Source organism: Passer domesticus, chromosome 10 (assembly GCF_036417665.1).
Source record: "Passer domesticus isolate bPasDom1 chromosome 10, bPasDom1.hap1, whole genome shotgun sequence".
NCBI classification, from domain to species: domain Eukaryota; kingdom Metazoa; phylum Chordata; class Aves; order Passeriformes; family Passeridae; genus Passer; species Passer domesticus.
The window spans coordinates 31,716,069-31,734,876 of record NC_087483.1 but is presented as its reverse complement, the minus strand read 5'-3'; the positions used below and the strand labels follow the sequence as shown (position 1 = coordinate 31,734,876).

The 18,808-nt window shown below is 43.9% G+C and overlaps 1 protein-coding gene across 4 annotated transcripts in view; it reads right to left on the bottom strand.

Moving 5' to 3' along the window:
- GLI2 (GLI family zinc finger 2) overlaps positions 1–18,808 on the bottom strand; it is a 205,533-nt gene that overhangs the window by 125,390 nt on the left and 61,335 nt on the right. For all 4 annotated transcript variants that reach the window (XM_064434982.1, XM_064434984.1, XM_064434981.1 and 1 more), the window contains one exon: positions 13,680–13,842. In XM_064434982.1, the coding sequence (XP_064291052.1) occupies positions 13,680–13,812 (133 nt within the window). In that variant the 5' untranslated portion in view covers positions 13,813–13,842. The remainder of the gene's footprint in view (positions 1–13,679; positions 13,843–18,808) is intronic.

Here is an 18,808-nt window from a genome sequence, read left to right as displayed (position 1 = left end):
TAGCAGAGATGCCTCAGGAACCTCCCTCTCCCCATCTCAACAGGACACAGTGCCACAGTTACACAAGGCATTGTGGCTCAAGCATGGGACATCAGTGAAAATCTCTGTTCTCTTTTGGGATGCAAATTTCCTAAAAGGAGAGGTTATTTGGTTTTGGCCAGGCATCTGAAACCACTCACAGGCCACACACAAGTTACCGAGTAAGCAGACGACATCCTTTTCTTAAACTTTTATGGACACAAACAGATTTTGGAAACATGTAGTTCAACCACCTCAGCAAATTGTTTCCCCGGTGTGTTGGTGTTGGGAGCCCAGTGCCTGCCCTTCCTCCTTCTCCTCACCCCCCAGTCACTGTTTACAGCAAGAAGGACATTAGTGCTGCACTGAACCTGCTCCAGTTCTTTTATATAGATTTAGACCACATAATTTGATCATGACCACCGGCAGTTTTATTGCCCTGATTTATATGTAGCCTTGCAGGGGTTTGGGGCTTTTTTTCCTTTATTTGGTAAAAAAGTGAAACTCACACCAGTTCTTTCTCTGCTGCAGCCTGAGGACAAGCTGCGGGATCTCCACAGAGCTGCCACCCTCCCTCTTGCCCTTGCTGTGGTCTCAGAGGGGAATACACACACTGCAGGAGCTGGCTGAAGCTTCTCCTCAAGCACAAACCCTCCCTGTGGCCCTCACTGCCTCACAGCACTTGACTTGTCCTGGTCCAAGGGACATCCAGGGGAATCGATGTTGCCACGTCCCCTGTCCACGAGTGTGACACCCCAACAGAAACTCCAGTGTCATTCCCTCTCTAGCCTGCTAACCCTCCTTGCAGGGAAGTCAGTAAAAGGCTTCTTTGGCCATGTCATCACTTTTACAATCCAAATAGCAGGGGATAAAAATCCAGGCAGTTCTGCCATGGAGCTAAGGGAGATGTGGCTGTTGGGCCAGGCACGTTGCTACCAACCATCTGCATTCCCAGGGCACACTAAATCTGGGATCTGTATTAGTATTCTCCAGCAGGCATCTGGCAGATATTAAATACCAGCCTCCCTGGAGAACTTGTTACCTCCTCATGCTTGACTGGGTGAATATAAGTGAGCGCCGTGCTTGTATCTGCTACCTGAAGAGCCTAGACGAAGCCTATCTGAAACATGCCAAGACTCCATATCTGTCATTACCATACCAATTTCCTGAATGAAAATCCTGCCTGTCTTTCATTTAATCTGTCTCCTCTCTCATTACGTGACCAGAACACGCTGCACTAATTACAAAGACAGGTCAGTATGTGACTCAAAACTTAATTTCTGTTACCCACCTAAAATGATTACTGCCTGGACGAGCATGATGTTTTGGAATAAGAATAACAAAGCCCACCTATCGTTCTGCCCTGTCACTAGCATGTGAAGAACTAATTTTGCACTGGCCCATGGGCTTAGAGAAAAGGTTCATCACAAATCCAGTCATCTCACCTTGGTAACCTCATCTTCACAACAACCTGTACTTTTTCCAGCTTATCAACCTTTTGTCTTTTTCTGCACCCAGCCAGTTTCTTCTTACACTTCTGAGTGTGTAATATTTACTCACTTTTCCCTTTGCTACCAAGTTCTCCTCTTGAGGATCCCACAAAATGGTGTCTTTTGGCTCAAACCCTGCTGTTACATTCTTGTTTCTCACATCACTGTATAGCAGCTGGTCAAAAGCCTTCAGATCCCTCTGCACAGCTCAGCCCTCCTCCCACACAATTTGCCCAGGCTACTTCTGCTGCTTTGTATATCATTTTATCTGAGTAAAGCCTTTTAACTTTAGTCCACCATGATTTCCATAAAGGACTCTCAGCTTCTCTCTACTACTCTGAGGTCACTGGCACCTTGTGTCCTACCCCATCAAGTAATAATTTTGCAAAAGTTTGAAGCAGAAATCACACCTTCCCTAGTTATGGGGTTCACACTGATCAAACATTCCCGACCTTTTCTTTTGCCTCACTCAACATAATAACTGCCTGGAAAAAGAATTTCAAAACTACCTGCAGAACTGTTACCAGAAAACTCCCAGGTGACATGAGCCACCATCCACTTCAGGTGCACCCAGAGACAGACTGGGAATGCTGGGCACAGCTGCACCCTTTGTAAGTGTCTAGAGAGACATCAACCCTTCTTTGTGCTATCCATAACCATGGCTTTCAAGAAGGTCAATTCCTTCTTCTCTTCTGGTGCCTTATTCAGCTGACATTGCCTTCAAATCCCCACTGGTTTGGGCCATCAGCCCTGTATCTCACAAAACACAAGGTTAAGTGAAGCAAATTCAGGAGGACGTTTCTATTCTGCCCTCAGGACTTAACTATGGGAAGGTTTTGAGGCTGGAAAAGAATAGTTTTTCATTACGGTCACAGAAAGGAAGAATAAACTAAAACCACTGCACATACAGGCACTGAGGAAAGGCCCTTTGGGCTGATACTTAGAGAAGCTCAATTCTATCCTCACTCAAGTGCTACAGAGGTTAAAGACCTGCTACAACCTGCCATAAAAGGCAAACCCCACATTAATAGGAAATGTGTTCCCCTCCCCCATTCCAAATGTATTTTTTATGAGTAAACATTTCTGTATTAAGACTTACTGTCTTCAAAGATGCCTTTTATGTCCCAAAGGTAACCATTTAGGTGTTCTTATAACAGCCGTTACTTATCTTTACAATGGGCAATGCATGTGAACTCAGTGTCTGAAACTTTAATTTTGCTATATATTTTTTAGTAACTACGTATAAATCCAACCTGTTTCAGGTGTCAGTGACTCTATGTGACCAAAAGATAGCCTTGGATCTTATTTCACCTGCAAAGACATTGTTCTGAGTGGAATTAAAAGCAGCAAAATTTTTGCAAAACTCTCAAACCTTTTAAACTTGCTTGCATAAGTGACAAACTTGCAGAATGCACAGAGCTCAGAATATGAGATGCAAATGTTTTTCACACATTCAGTCATCTCATATCTATTTTAAGTCACTGCTCCAGCAGTTGAAACACACGACCCTGCAGTAAAGATGTTTTAAGGATGTCTTTTTAACAGCACAGGAAAGCTCCTCTGGAGTTTTCAAAGGGAAAAAAAATCGCATGAAACAGGAGTACTGCCAGCTCCTCTGCAGCTGATTACAGTATCAGAGTGTGCATGTGCACAGCAGACTAATGGGAAGGTGAGCTGAAACTAAGTTTCTCTCCAAAGCCATTATCCCATGACAATGATTTTATCCTTCTATCACCAGCATCCAAGAGTCTAATTACAAAGGATTTGCTAAGACCACTGTCTATTGGTAGACTGGGTGAATCGACATGTCTGTTGGGTGTCTATTGCTTGGGTCAGCGTAAACCTTGAAGCTCTCCATGGTTTCTGTAAATACATCCAGGTGTGTCCAAAATCCCACTCAGGTATTTGGAGCTCAACCACAGACTACATATGTAGGAAACTGTTTTGAACTAAGAAAAATAATTTTCTCTTCTTTTGATACAGAATATTTCCATTGTTACTAACAACTTGATGTTCTCCAGCTGAGTTCCAGGTAAGATCACCTGAAAAACTTTCTCACTTCAGAGCAAGCATGGCCCTTTGGAATACACTCAATCTCTATACCCCCAAATGGTCTCTCCACTGCGAATATTAAAAACACCTTCATTGTAAGCACTTAAATTTATCTTCCCCAAATATGAAAAACTGTTTTATGGTCCCCTTTGGACAATATACATGACACCTAGGACATATGAAGAAGGTCACCCTTGTAAGACAGGACCCAGAGGCAGCAGCACCCTCTTGCAGGTGGTGGGAAGTGGGAAACGGCAACAACCCCACAGTCTGACCCATTAAGTGTTTCCTTGTGACTGATGCCATAAACATGCTAACCAGATGCTGATGGATGGGCCTGGAGGCCCAAAGAACAACCCGAGTTCATTATATAAATGAGGGAGCAAAGGGAAGTCAAGCAGCTTTCCCAAAATCATGGAGGAAGTTTGGGACTTCATCAGGAACTGAAACTAATTTTCTCCAGGCTCAGTTCTGTGCCCTCACTGCAGGGAGCCATCAAAAAATTGGGTATCTTCACAAAAGCAGCCTCTGGGAGTCGGATCAGCTTCCCACAACACATAATAATTCCTCTCGTTAAAACGGGACGTGCAAACCAATGCCTAAAGTCCTCACCTTTGTGTTTCTCTGGTTTTACTTTATAGTGTGGCTGTAAATGCCTCTGAAAGAACATCAGCTGTACCTGCAAACCGACACAAACAGATTTGGCTTAACCTCAAGCCTCACCTGCAAGAAGGCACTTGCACACATAAACACAGGACAGGGATGTTCACTCCAGCCAGGATGTAGGAAATTCCCCCCATCACTGCTGGTCCATCCCACAAAGAGTAGCCATAAACCAGGGTGAGTTTCAGTAGAAAAACTGAGTGAGAAAGGTAATTTCATCACCTCACAAACAGAAAAAATTCATTTCAGAAAAATCTAAATATTACCCAACATCCCAGCTCCAGGGTCAGCTGTGCTGAACTCCCATCACTCTCTTGGCTCAGAGCATCTCGACAGGGGCATAAAACCTCTGCTTTCTTTAAAAGATTAAACTATTGTTGAAGCACCACACACATGGCCAGGGACTTAGAAGAAGATACCTCCTCTACTGGATAGTTTTCAGGAATGTCAGACACTGATCTTTTATATCAATACAACTGAAGCCATCAAAACATCTACTTTAACTGTTTACTTAAGGATGCATCTATCGCCAGCTGTGATTTTTTCTGAAAATCTGTCAATCAAGAGCTGATCACTGTAAGAAAAGAGAATGAATAGAACAGCTTTCTGGCTAAAATGGCACCATTCAATCCCTGCAAATGTCACTGTATTTTAAAAATCAGATACTGGTGGCAGTAAATATAAATATTTTGCTTATAATCCTCCTGTTCTTATTTATGATTTCCTTACAATTGGAAGCATTTTCAATGTGATGATCTTAAAAATATCTGGGATTCCAGGAGAAGGAAAGAGGTATAAAAAAAGGAGAGAAACCCCCACTGAGCTCTCTAATTAACTACAGAAAAGGCAGAATTTATTTCAGTCAAGTTTGTGATTATGTGGGATCACATTCAATTTTTTAAATTTTCAGTTTGGACTTAGCCCATGTGCCCAAAGTTTTGCTCAGCTCTTTCCAGCAAGGTTTCCCTGATTTCAACCCAGCACCACCATGGGAGTCACAGAACACCCAGCACAAGTCATTTTCCAACACATGTTAAGTCACGAGTTTAACCTAACTCCGAAGAAGTTTGCATGAAAATACTATATTCCCTTCATTCCTTCAAGAGCTAAATTTACAATCTTGGCTGACGTTTTATTCTCTGTCATTACCATTAACATCAGAGAACTCATCCTGTCAAGCATAGTCCCCACACAGAATTCATGGGATATCAATTTATTTCAGAATTTAAGGTTTCTGCAATTTTTGTCTCACTTGGTTCTGGAAAAAACTGTAGTCTCTAATTATGAGCCCACTGTGCTAGGTATTGAACAAAGGCACTGCTGAGTTAGTTTAAATTCAGTGATAACCTATTTGTGCTACTGAGCATTTTCATAGCCTTATGCAACCAAGAGGAATGAAGCTGACTGCTGCAGCGTGATGTTCTCAGAGGCTCTGGATGATGCATAGACAACTTGTGCTCATCTCTCCTGAAGGGAAAGAAACAACGCCTCCGTTTGGCAGATGGGCATGAGGATTTGAGTCATCTGACCATGATTACATGGCATATCACTGAGAGAGGAAGGGCTTGCTAGAGGATATGGTGAACCAAGGAACCCGGGCTAAGACCTCTGTACTATCATCGATGTCCCATGTACACCACACATGAACTTCTCAAGTCCCAGAGATAATCCCTTCTTGACATCCTCCTGAAACAGCTCAACCCATTTCAGACACTTTGGCCCTGGAAAAAATCCCCTGTGCTCCCTGTCTGCAGAATGGGAGCAATGACATCTCCCTGTCTTGCCAGGATGTTCATATGCAGACAGATGCTGGAGTGTTGAGGCTGTGTGGGGGCTGCACAAAGCAAGAAATCCCCCCACAAGCCCTGGGCTCCCCAGAAGCCACCAGACAGCATAATTCATCTTCTCTAACTATAAAAAATAATACAAATAGCAGAGTGAAACTGGCTGTGCCCTCTCAGGCCTCTGCACCTCACTCAGCACCACACAAAACCATGAAAACAGATAGCCTGATTTCATGGGGGGCAGTTTAACAAGGTGAGGAACAATGCCAAGTCCTCTTTTCACTGCACGGTCTATGGATGCCTTCTCAAGGCCACTTCTTTGGGGGTGCTGGGAATACAAGCACTGGTTTCTTGGTGCTGGTATTGGAAGCACAGCATTTCTAGCAACATTTTTCTTTGCCACTTGTTTGACCTCAGGAGCAGTCCCACTGCTCTGTGCAGGTAGCCATGGAATGCTTTGCCAAACCCTATCAATTATTTAGCATCCAAAGGTAGACCTAATCTGCGTGATAAAAGGATGGATTTTATCTCAGGCTTGTTCCCCTTAAAGTGATTTACACAACTGGCCTCTCTAGTTGCTTCCCTTAACATAATTATTTACTTTTGCATTAATAGCCTTCCTCTATTTAGGTTATTTTTAGGAGCTTTTTGTAGCCTTGAAAATTTACTATGGTTTTTCCCCTTGTATTTTTAGTGTGGATTTTCAATTTCCCATCTCTCTGAATGGGCTGTTAAAACACTAGTTTTGCCAATGCTGGTGTAAAGCAGGAGCAGCTCTGGGAAGCAGCCCCCTGGCTGTGTTGACATCTGGGTGTTGAGTTTGCCTCTAACTTGAGAAGCCATGGGTGAGATTTCAGCTCAGAGCTGGCAGTCAGGGCTCCCAGACCACTCATCAGGCTATGGACTGATGAACATGAATTAAAGGCTTTACAGTATTGATCTAGTCCCACCTTGGTTTCTCGCTTTAACCCCACGCCGCAATTTTGGCAAAGTTGGGAAGTTTAGGATTTTTCCACCTAACATTCAATCAGGCATGAAACCCTCAAGGGCACAAGCCTTCCAGCAGGCACAATGTGTTTCACTCCACCCTAGTGCAAAAGCAACCCAAACTAGACACTTAACACTTAGGCAGCCAACTTTAGACAAAGTAACTCCCATCCTTTGCCCTCCTATGATCATGGCAGGCTCAAATTCCTTGGCTAATGGGTGGTGTTGGGAGAATTTATTTATAAAACCTGCACAAATTCACAGATATTCAGGCAAAAAGCTGCCAGAGATACTAAAAATTCAAGCTATGGGGGCATGCTGGCAGAAGAGACAATCCAGGAGATAATTCATTATCACCACTGGATTTTCTTACGTGACTACAACTGACCAATCCACAATAGGTAACTTTAGCATCAGTTAGAAAGGTTATATTTAGGTACCCTCTGACGGCACTTAAATGAAGTCTAAACTGGTCCCCAGAAAAGAACACTTACCAGTATTTGCCAGAATACTCTTATGGAGCTTACAGAGGAGTAATAGAAATGTGGAAGAAATTATTATTACTATTATTATTATTGATAATATAATACACTCACAAAATACAAAGGTCTTCCAGGTGGTGCTTAATGGTTGGGATCACCAATGCCAGAACCAGCCTGTGAAGAATAGCTTTTTCTATTTTAAAGTCATAAAAGCTTTTCAACTTGGTGTGCAAACCTGCAGCATGGTTAGGGATGAGATAAAATTACTCTGTCTTCAAAAGTACCTCTGCATCTGTAACAACCTGAAATTATGGGAACTTTTTCTATAACATTGTGGAGGAGCTGTATACAATAAGTAATGCTAGCTGATGCTATGAATTATATAATTCTTTAGGTTGGAAAAGAGCCTTAAAATCATCAAGTCCAACTATAAAGCTGTTGTAGCATCTAAGGCTACACATTTTGAATCAAAAAGTCTGTAAACATTAATGGTTATCCACTCTGAGGTCACACCTTTGCCCACAGGGCTGGCTACCACACAAAGTCAGTAGAGAAGCCTGGGCAAGGAGTTTCCCCCATGAGGAAAAAAAGAAAACAAACCAAGTCAGACTCCAACCACACATTTAAGCAAAGCAAAGGATTACCTGGGCTGACTCTTTTGAAAAATAAACTAGGGAGACAGCATTGCAAGCTGTGGATAGAAGAGAAAGGGCAGGCAGAAGACAAGATGTGCTTTTGTAGCACAGTTTGTGGAAATCTTAATTATCAAAATTCTGCCACAGCAACTGAAGAACTAAACCTGCTGCTCCCAGAGTGCTGTCTGCCAGGCCCACATACTAGATACTGCTCATGAAACATAAAAATGGTGAAGCATGGCTTTGACTTCATCTATCCCTACACAAATCCTTCTAAACTACCCCAAAGAGCAGGGTGACCAGCATGAGACAAAGCTGGCAAACTTGTCACTGTCCTTGATATGCTGTGATTGAGGAACAGTCTCAGCACTGCACGGTCTGAGCATCTGAGACATCCAGCTGCCCAAAGGGACCTGAGTGGGTCACAAGAGACTGTAGGCAATCTGCCCACTCAGAAGGGCTACAGTAGCAAAGAAATACACTTCAGGACCCAACAGAATCAATTTCATGAGAGGCTGACAGAAACAGTCAGAGAAGAAATACAGTTCTTGATTGCTGCTGCTCTTGTGGCAGCACTGCACTGAAGCCTTACCCAAGGTGGGGGCCACTGAAGTCTATGCAGTGGATGCACGGGAATAGACAGTGGCTGCCAGCAGAATTTCTCAGTCTGAATTACAGGATTTTCCCATCATTCTGTTTCAACCACTTGCCCCCTTTCCCCCTGGAGCCAATCCCAGCTTTTCTGTTGAATGCATCTCTCAGCATTTTAAGCTGTACACAGCAAACCAGTGCAGGGCAGGGAAACTAAGAATGTGCTTGTACTGGTTATGTTCTCTTTCCTGGAAAATGTGAACTGAATGAAAAACATTCTTCAAGATCCCTGCCCCTCCAGGGTGGACATAGGAGATGACTTCATTGGGGCTGTTCTCATTATAATTTGTCTGAGTCTTGGGCCACACAAACTATATATTTTTTCAGTGCGCTGAGGTGTGCTGGGATGCTGGCATTTCCTCCTCCTCATTTACATGGTCTTCCCATAATCCAGCACTAAGACAAGCTGAACTGCATAAGGACTCCCTGCCAATGCCACTTGGGGCTTGCTTATGGAAGACCTCTGGAGAGCGATGGGAGGTGCTCCCTGCCCTTCTCCTCTGCCTGTGAAAGGGCTGAGTGTGCTACTTCTGCAGAACTAAGCATTCCTGCCAGCCCATAAATCAAGTGAGCAAACTCCATCCCAATCTCCGATCCGCTGCAGAAAAGCCCCATATTCTGCCTTTACAGCACACACAGGGCAAAGAGCTGTATTTCATCAACTGAAGCCTTAATATCAGAGGAGAGTCGTTACCTCCTGGAAAAAAAAAAAAAGCACAGCCAGAGTCTTACTAGTTCTGCAGCTTGGCTTCCCCATGTTTACACCAAATGACTTGTTGAACTTCATTATATACAAAGTATTTCCATAGATCAGAGGCAGGGAGACCTGTGCAGCTAACATAAAATAAATTACCACCCTGTGATAAATGGTTCTATTAGCAATCCAGATTGTTAAACTCAGATACAACAGGATGAAGGGAGCACTGCCCCATTCATTCTCCCTGCGGCAGATACTGAGTTGTAAATAGGTTATTTTGTGTGTAAATAACACATTAAAACTCAGCATTAGCCGTGTCTTTTGATAGAGAGGAAATTGTTCCAAATAAATAATTTCGGACAGGAATGTAAAATAAGCCAGATTTAATAGTGCATGCCTGCTGTAGCTGTGTTAAACATGACTAAAATGATAAACCCCAGAATATACTAATAGTAAACTATGCTCTGACATCAAAGTAATGAGGCTGTATTTTTACCCAGCTTTAGAAATGCTAAAATTAGTCTTGACAGAGCCAGACATCAGAAAAATGTTTCAAACATAAACACCATCAATTTGGGAACTTGGAGTTTGTGTCATGCAGAGGGTGGGGTGGCAAGGGAAAGGTGCATTCTGGACCTTGTTAAAGTTGGGCAGTTAGCATTTAGGAGAATTTGTATTTAATTTTTATTACGAGATGAGAAACCTATCTTCCTAAATACCTCAGCCTTTGAGAGAGTGGCTCATTTAAATTTCCCCTACAGTCATGTGCCTGGGCTTCCTCATGCCTGTAGGTACAGAGGACGTGTCAGTGCCAGCCTGGAGGACACAAGCCAGCCTCACTCATGGTGCTCTGCACCAAACCCTCCTACCCTACACAGCAATATGGAATTTGACATTCAACAGAAGGGTTTTTTGAACTTGAATTGTTGTAAGTTGCCCTTCCAGAAGTAGATATAATAAAACCAAGAGCTCTTCTGCAGATCTAACTTGTCTATAGTTCCTACATACTGTCATTATAAACACTTTCCATCTCAGTCACACATACACATGTGCCCCTACTGCAAATGAAAAGAGAAGCTTTGACTCCTTGGCCAACATGATTTATGGAAAACCAGAAAATTAGGATAGACTTTCCTGATGTCATATCTGTGAGGCCAATTTCTGAACATCTGATCAATGAGTTACTATAAAAAACTGTCGCAGATGATGTTTAAAATGGCAGCTTCAGAAGACTAAAAATATGGGATGCAAATTTTTAGTACAAAAGGACTCTTCTCTACTGCCTGCATCAACAATATTGATCTCTTTTCCCACAGCCATAACTTAATTTGTTAGAGGCTGGAAACATGTGGGACAAATACCCCAAGCAAGGAAACTAGAAATGCAGACTGAACATATTATCTTATAAAAATACAGTCTAAATAGTAATATAATCAAATAGTTATTCTTCAATTATTTAACTAATATTCAGTTTATTCCTTCAATTAATTAGAAATAAATCCATATGATCTATTAATTCCTACAAGTGAAAAAGAAAACCTTATGATCTGAGAAACATACAAAACACGCTATGATGGCACTCCTTCTGTGTGACTCAGTAGAATAAAGAAGAAGAAACGTATCGCAAATTACATTTGCTTGGCTCTGGAGAGCAGCTTGGTGATTTGCAGCACTGGCTGAGCCTCACTGCCACGTTCTCATATGCTAGTACAAAGAGTAAAACCTCTGCAATAAATGAAACCAAGGGTTTGTCTTGGATGAGAATAAAGACTCACTCGTATGGCCCCAAAGCAGGGTGGGGAGCTCAGAGGGCCCCCTTTAAAGCTGATGCCCTCCTCAAGCTGAACTTCCTAATTAATCTCCAAGTCTCGTTTGCTTTCTTCTATAAAAATATGAGCATAAATACTTGTAGTTCTGGCCTGTTGTAATTACTTTAGTTTAGGGAATCAAACACGTTATATTAGCATGAATACCATGTAAGTAGAATCTCATCTCTACCCAGCCTTTTTGTCATCGCCTGCTACATCACACCTTGCAGTTAACTCATGTTAGAAGACAACTTTTTATCAATTTTTCTACTTTCAAGCACACAGGCGCAAGCATGCTGGTGCCTTTCAGGAGCCTGTATTAAGTCTAGCCAGAGTTCAAAGGAAAGCACTTGGAACCACAGGAGCACGTGCATCACCTGCAGCGTCCCGGGCCAGCGTCCGGCCACACGCTGCTCCGCTGCTGCCCATTTTGGGCCATTTATGAGCACTTTTCTTCACAGCGTGACACAGATTTCACTCTTTACATCTCATTACACAACGCTTTTATCACAATTCCCCTGACATCTTCAAACAATCCTCAACTTACTTCTCCACTTCCTCCTACTAAAAGGAGAAATATTGAGGCCATAAATCACTTTTTTCCAAAGGTGAGAGCACACTGCTAACAGAACATATTATACTGGACGCTTAAAAACCAATTAGGTCTCCAGGGACACCAAACGGGCTGATGGACACTCCACCTCGGGGCATCCTCATTTGGATTTCTGGAAAGGTTGTGACTGCTTCCTCAGTGGAGGCACTCCCAAGGCAAGGGCCAGGTGGAGAGAAGGTGTTTATGCATAACAGCACATCTGTGGGTTGTGAATTTTAGAATATGCTTGGACTATGTTGGGGCCAATGAACCCTTCAGGTCTGCTGTCACGGAGATGATACCTCAAGTGGGCTGCCTCAGAAGTTCCTATAGACTTTGCTTCTTCAGGGATTTGCTGGGGGATGCCAAGCTTCTGCACGTTGCTGTCCCCCCCTATTTCTGCCTCCTGGCAAGACTTCCTTTCTGCCACTTTGTGCAGTGCTCACAAGGGAAGTGGCTCAGACCAATCCAGGACCACAAAACTGCCTTTCCCTCCAAGCAATTTCATAAGACTTTCTGGTTGCTTTTAAAAAAAGTTTATCAAACACATGAACTAATCCGATAGATTCCTAGCCACTCTTACTTTATTCTGTGCATCTGAATCTTCACAGGTCAATTGGAAAAAGAAACCTGAGTAGCAAAGTTTACAAAAAAGGAGAGATAAAGCAGATTTAAGTCTTTTTGGTCAGAAACTATCTTCAAAACTCAGGCAACAAAAAACTCAAACTCTCCAGCCAATCTGGGTAAGAAAGAGGGGAGCTTACAGAAGAGTTGTTCTGTTCTCCTGGGATGATGAAAAACCACCCCACAGTGAAGGAAGGGGAGGGGACAGGTTCATTTTGAGGCAGACTCTGACTAGCAATAACGTGTATTTCAAAAAAGAAAAAAAAGCTGTCTGCAAAGTTTACACAGCTGGGATGTCTCTTGTAACATCCAAACTGCTGCAGCCTTGCCTAAATTTGTCTCTCATACTCTGTCCAGAGATGACAACCAGTCCCCAGCAAGGGCAGCTATGGTGGCTCCCCAGTGGGCACAGCCTTGCCCACAATTGTGCCATCGTGATGGGCTCTGGCACTACTCTGGATATCCACCAGCACACATGTTCCAGAGATTTTTGAGTTTTGCCTGCCCCAGCAAGCAGGAAGAGGCAGGAGCAACATCCCTGCACGTTTACCTGCACACCACAGTTACATCCACCAATAATGTAGTGTCCACAACAGCTTCCCAGCTGACTTCAACAGCAGCAAGACCAAAATCTTGCTTAACACACTGACTTGAACAGAAACAGCACAAGTGGAGGGGTTTCTTTACGAACATTCTTGCAGTGGGTCTGGACATTCCCAAATTCCTCTCTAACCGTGAAATCCCAGCAGCAATGACTGAAGACTGCACTCTGTTTAGCTCATTAGCAGGATCACAGCTGGCACATGACCCCCCTTTCTGACCAGGATAACGAGGTGCTCCCCTTCTCCAGCCAGCCCCACCAGGCACTCTTTTAACTCCACCACGGAGGAGTGGAGGGCACAGTGCTGCCAACACTATGCAGCACCAGTCAGCTGCTGGCAAGCATTGATGGGATGCTCCAACTCCCCCAGAGCCACCTCTCACCACCCATCCCCTCCCTCACCCCAGGCCAGTTCTCCATCACACTACAGTGACGCTTAGATGCCACGCAGTGACAGCTTCCAGTTCCTCTGACAGCCAAGAACCCCAATAAACTCAGCGTGTTCACAGGAAGACAGATACCACCATACTTATTAAATTCTTACAGTCTAATGAAAAACACCCCTGCTGCTTTCAAATTGTGGAAAACAAAGTACCTCCTTGTGCCACTGCTGCTCCTGCTGCTGCTAAAGGAGGGGGTTTCTTCCCCGTCTCTGTAAAGCCATTCCCCTCCAGAACAGCACCTTTCCCTTCTTTTTTCCCAGCAGCTGTTGAAGCAGAAGTTTCCATCTTAGACGGGCATCTTCCAGCTCAGGAACCCTACAGGACATAAAACAAAACCAGATTCTGGTAACCACTCACAAAACACGCAAAATCAGCTCCATGAAGCAGAAGATGGTTGGCAGAGTTCAAAAGCAAATGGCAAGCAGCAAAGAATTCCTGGGTTCCGAACTCCAGCAGTCATAGGCACAAAGGCCACAACCATGTAAAGGACTGGGTGTTCTCAAAGATCTACAAAGATCAGGACCAAAAAACAATCCCCAGCTAAACTTGGACTACACAGTAAAGTTTACAGGTCCAAAGGGCTTTCCAGGATTACAGGGTAGGTGAGACACAAATATTTAGCACACATAAAAATGGACTTACCCATGGTATACATGACCTAGACCATTCTAAGAAAAAACTCTGCTAAAAATTTCCAATAAAACACAGATTAACATATATTTAAAGTGGGGGTTTTTTTCTATGTTTCTATGTGCTTATGTTGTGGGCTTGTTTGGAACCAGTGTCATGATCAGAACTTTTCAGCAATGTTTATAGATAAGCCACAGCAGATCTGCCATATCCCATCAAGTTCACACTGGTGAAGTCTAACAAACACTGATCCCTCTCTCTCCCAAAAAAGTTCTTCTATGCTTATCAACTGCATCTGAAAATCAACCACAGCTTTAACCCCCTTACAAATGGTGAATTAAACGCCACGAAATATCCACAAAACAAGAAGATACCAAAGTACAAATAACCTAGGTTTTTAAACTTAGGTTGATAAAATATAGCAGCTCCTGAACTTTTTGCCAGCTTGACCATTTTTTTCTGTATGACTCAGACTTAAATGGTCTCCCAAAAGCAAACATACTGGTATCCCAAATTTACTGTAAAAACGGAGTTTCTTTTAAATGAAGAGGCATACTTTGTTTCTGAATGCAAATACTTTGTTCCCCTCATTTTACCTTGTTTGATTTCACATGTCTCCACCTGATGCCTGCTTGCACACAACCAGCACAATTACCTGGCACTACCAGCCCCAGGCTGGTCTTGGGAAAACCCACTGCTAATTCCTCTTTCCTTTCTAATTTTAATGCAGATCTGCGATTTTTCACATGCAAATTTTCAAATGCAAATTTTTCAGCTCCTGAAATACTCCGGAGCACACGGGCTGTTTACCTTCCTTACTGGAATTAATGGGATCAGGGGAATATCTGGGAAAGCAGAACATTTTTGTGTGTGTGTGCGGGCAGTTTTATCACCATTGTGCCAATTCAAAACTTCCCTCCCTTTGCTCTGGAGGACTGACTCCTGAACATACTGATAAAGGTAAACTCTCCAAAAACCTTTAAAGCACAAAGATTTCAGGAATTCCCACCCTGCGAGGGACCTGGTGCCCACCACACAGCTGTGTGCTGCAGCCCGAGCTCAGCCCAGGAGCCTTCAGGCGTGGCTTGCATTAATGGGACAACGAAGTGATGGATCTGTGGTCACAGTCTGCAGCTGTAAACTGCAGAGCTTGCATTGGAAATGACAGGACCCACAATTACAGGCTTTACTGATGACACAAGGCTCCACTGAATACCGAGGTGGCCCCTCAAGGTCCTGCCCCGGCATGTGCTGGGCTTGATGGCAAGCATGGGACGGGTTCCTGGGGGCCAGGACTTTACAGTGGTTTAATCCAGGAATCAGGTTGGGTTACAGGCCACGTATGAAATAAATACACCCCAACTGCAGGAGTATTTGACCTAGGTCTGACAGCCTGGGCTTCTGTTCGTTAAGCAAATAAACTTCAGAGGCTCTATTACTAACCCCCCACCTGTTTCTTCTTAGTCCCTCCTTTCAAGGCTTCGCACTTTTGTTTGAAACCAGACTCTGGCCCTCGCACCCCAACCCCCCTTCTCTGGGTACCCTGACCCTGGGGGCAGCCCCGGGGCTGCGGGAGCATCCTCGGGCACTGCAAAGCTCAGCAGCCAGCGAGGGGAAGGAAGGAACTGGTAACAGGACTTGTTCTGTGAAACATGCAGATTACAGCCATGGGTTTTTTTCCAGAGATGCCTGAAGCAAAATCTCTACATCCCTGCCACAGACACCTCAGTAGGGACCCAGTTTTTCAGATGTGTCATTTATCCAACTGGAATGTGACAGGAGATCATGCCTGTATTTGAAAATCTGGTCTTTGCAGCTGTAATGCTCTTTTCAGATGAATTATGAATTTAAAACAATATTCAAGTGTTTGTAATAAGTGGTTGTATTAAACAGGTAAATCCTCAAATACCAGATTAGGAAAAAAATAAATAATGCAACTACTCTAATCTCACAGGATTTAGGGTAATAAGTCTATAATTATTTTTGCTTCGTAAAGGTGCCTGGGGCAGAGCAGGCTGGCTGTGAGGTTCCGAGCTTTTCCCCAAGTCAGCAGCAACTAAAAGTCATTTTCCTTTCACAGCACCCCACAGCCAGAGCTGATCATCTCAGCCCAGGAAGACACAAGCATCCTTCCTGCCAGATCCTGCTCTGCCCAGCACCTCTGCCCACAGGACAGAGAGCAAAGGATCACCCACACTGATTTCATGTCCCACCTTCTGAGGTTTCACAGACAGTGGCCAAGAGCTGGTGACCAGCAGCCATCCCAGTGGTGCAAGGTGTGACCAGGACACAGCACTGGAACCCTGGAGATTTAGGTCCCCATCACAGAGCTGCTACAGGTTCCTCAGTGTCCGTGGGCAAAAAGCTTAACTTCTCTCTTGCAACCAGCCATAAAATAGGAAATAGTACTTTGCCCTATTTGCAAAGTGCTTTGAGATCCTTTGAGGCACAAGGCTATGGAAGTGTTTTTATTACCAGTATAAGAAAATATATTGGTGGAGGCAGTCAATCCACACTATCCAGGAGCACAACATTCATTTTTTAAGCAATGCATACTTTGCTTTCTGTTCGATGCTAAACTTTTTCTGCCGCTCTGTGCCACACAGAATTTATAAATTCAATGACAGATTAATCTTAGCAGTGAGCCATTTGGCATGAAAAAGGGTTTCACAGGGAGCCTGCTTTTTCCTGTAAAGAGCATGCATTTAGGAGTGACTATACAGAGAAAGACCCTATGCACTTATTCAAGCACAACTCTCTGCCCTCCGTCATTACTCAGAATTAGAAAACCAGAATGGATTACTCAGATTTTTCCTAAGGTTTGTAGCTTTCTCTGCAGGAGGAGGGCTGGGTAATTGATTTTGACACTAATACCAGCACTATTCATATGCCCTGTAATGTAATTCTGCAGTGACACTAAAAAGGCAGCCATCTGAGATCTGAACAAGGAAAGTGCTATATGATTTGCCCTAGACAACCCTAGCTATTTTAACAGCTGTGTTGTATATTAAAAGGGAGAAATCCCAACAGAATTAAAAACAACAAAGTCACATTTGCCTTTGAGGGAAAACAAGAAGCCGTAAACTTTCCTAATAAAACAATCCCTCCTGCCAAGTGCTTGAGGAATGGTCTAGAAGTGCTGTCCGAAAATGCCTGTCTCTATTGGAGGGCATCAGCCTGAGCAGGACTGCTGGCAAACTCAGGAATGAACAGATAGTCATCAGCCATACCCTCTGCACACCCTTTTTTTTCAAAAAGGCAATTATTTCCTTCTTCAGGATTGTTCTTTCATCAGGAAACCCCCTTCTCCTCCCCTAGACAGAGCAGAAAACATTTTTTTTTCTTCCCTGTGAAAAATTAATGACCAATTTTGCCTATTTCTGCTCAAAGGTTAAGCAGCATCATGGGAGTGATCCTCTCTGGTAGAGGGCAGGCACTGCCAGTGACACTGTGACTCAGATTCAATCCTGAGTGCCACCTTCAAGCCTGGTAGCCCCATGGAAGGGGCAGAAAGGGATTTCCGAAGCATGCTTCCAGAAGCCATGTCAGTTTTTGGGAATATTTTGGGCTTTCTCAGATCAGTGTGTATTCTCTTTTCATTTTGAGTTCATACCTGGCCTCCCCATGCACAGCCCTAGCAGTGCCAGTGAGGTGGCATCACCTCCAGGGGACACACCTGAGGTGTGCTGGCTGCTGCCAGTGCAGCACCACAGCCAGCACCATCACCACTGCTGCTGGCTCCAGGCAGGACTGACGGGAGCTGGGATAACCAAGGGCAGCCTTTGCACAGCTCTCACCCAGTTTGTGCTCAGGCACCCGCACAGGGACAGTCAATTCTGCCACATCAGCCCTATGTAGGTGATGTGGGGTGGACAATCCCAGCTCTGGCAGCTTTTCCTGGCGTGCTGCTTTAGTTAAGATAAACAAAGACATACTCCCGCCATCTCTTCTTTTGCAGTGGACTGTGTCATACAGCTCAAACCTCCTGAATACATGATCTACTTATGAAATTCAGTGTGAGCCAACTGCTCTGAACATTGGCTTAATACAGTGGCTGCCGTGATCCTTTCAGTCTCCCAGGGTTTGAGCCAAATTATGTTCTCAATTACACGGAAGTAGCAGCAGTTAACCCGGTGAAGTCATAGGCTCTGTACCACAGCAAAACTTGACCCCTCTATTTTCTTTTATATCAGCAAATGCTTCAAATTACTAAAGAAAGTTTTTTCTGTCTAAATGCCACTAGTAAATCTTGGGACTATTCAAACAGGCTGTCTGCTGCTGAAGGACCTGTAACTGTGTACAGAATATCAATCTCAGGTAAAAGCAGCATAAATATTAATTCAGAACTAATCACTTTTGAGGTCCTCCTGACACAAGGTTTCCCATCTTGACACTTCTTGGGAATGGTTTGCTTGAGCCAATCCTACAGGGTTGATTACAGATGGAAATTAGAGCTGTACACTGGGGCAGTAGCTCTCTGTCTGGGGGCTGCTCCTGTACCTTCCCCTCAAAAAACCTTCTGTGGTGGGTCCCTACTAGCTTCTGGGATGAAAGGAAGCACAAGACAAACCCATGTTGGCAGAAGTAGGGCTAGAAGGGCACAGAGCTCCTCAGGGGTTATTTTTTTTTTATCTGTTTTTTTACCCCCTAC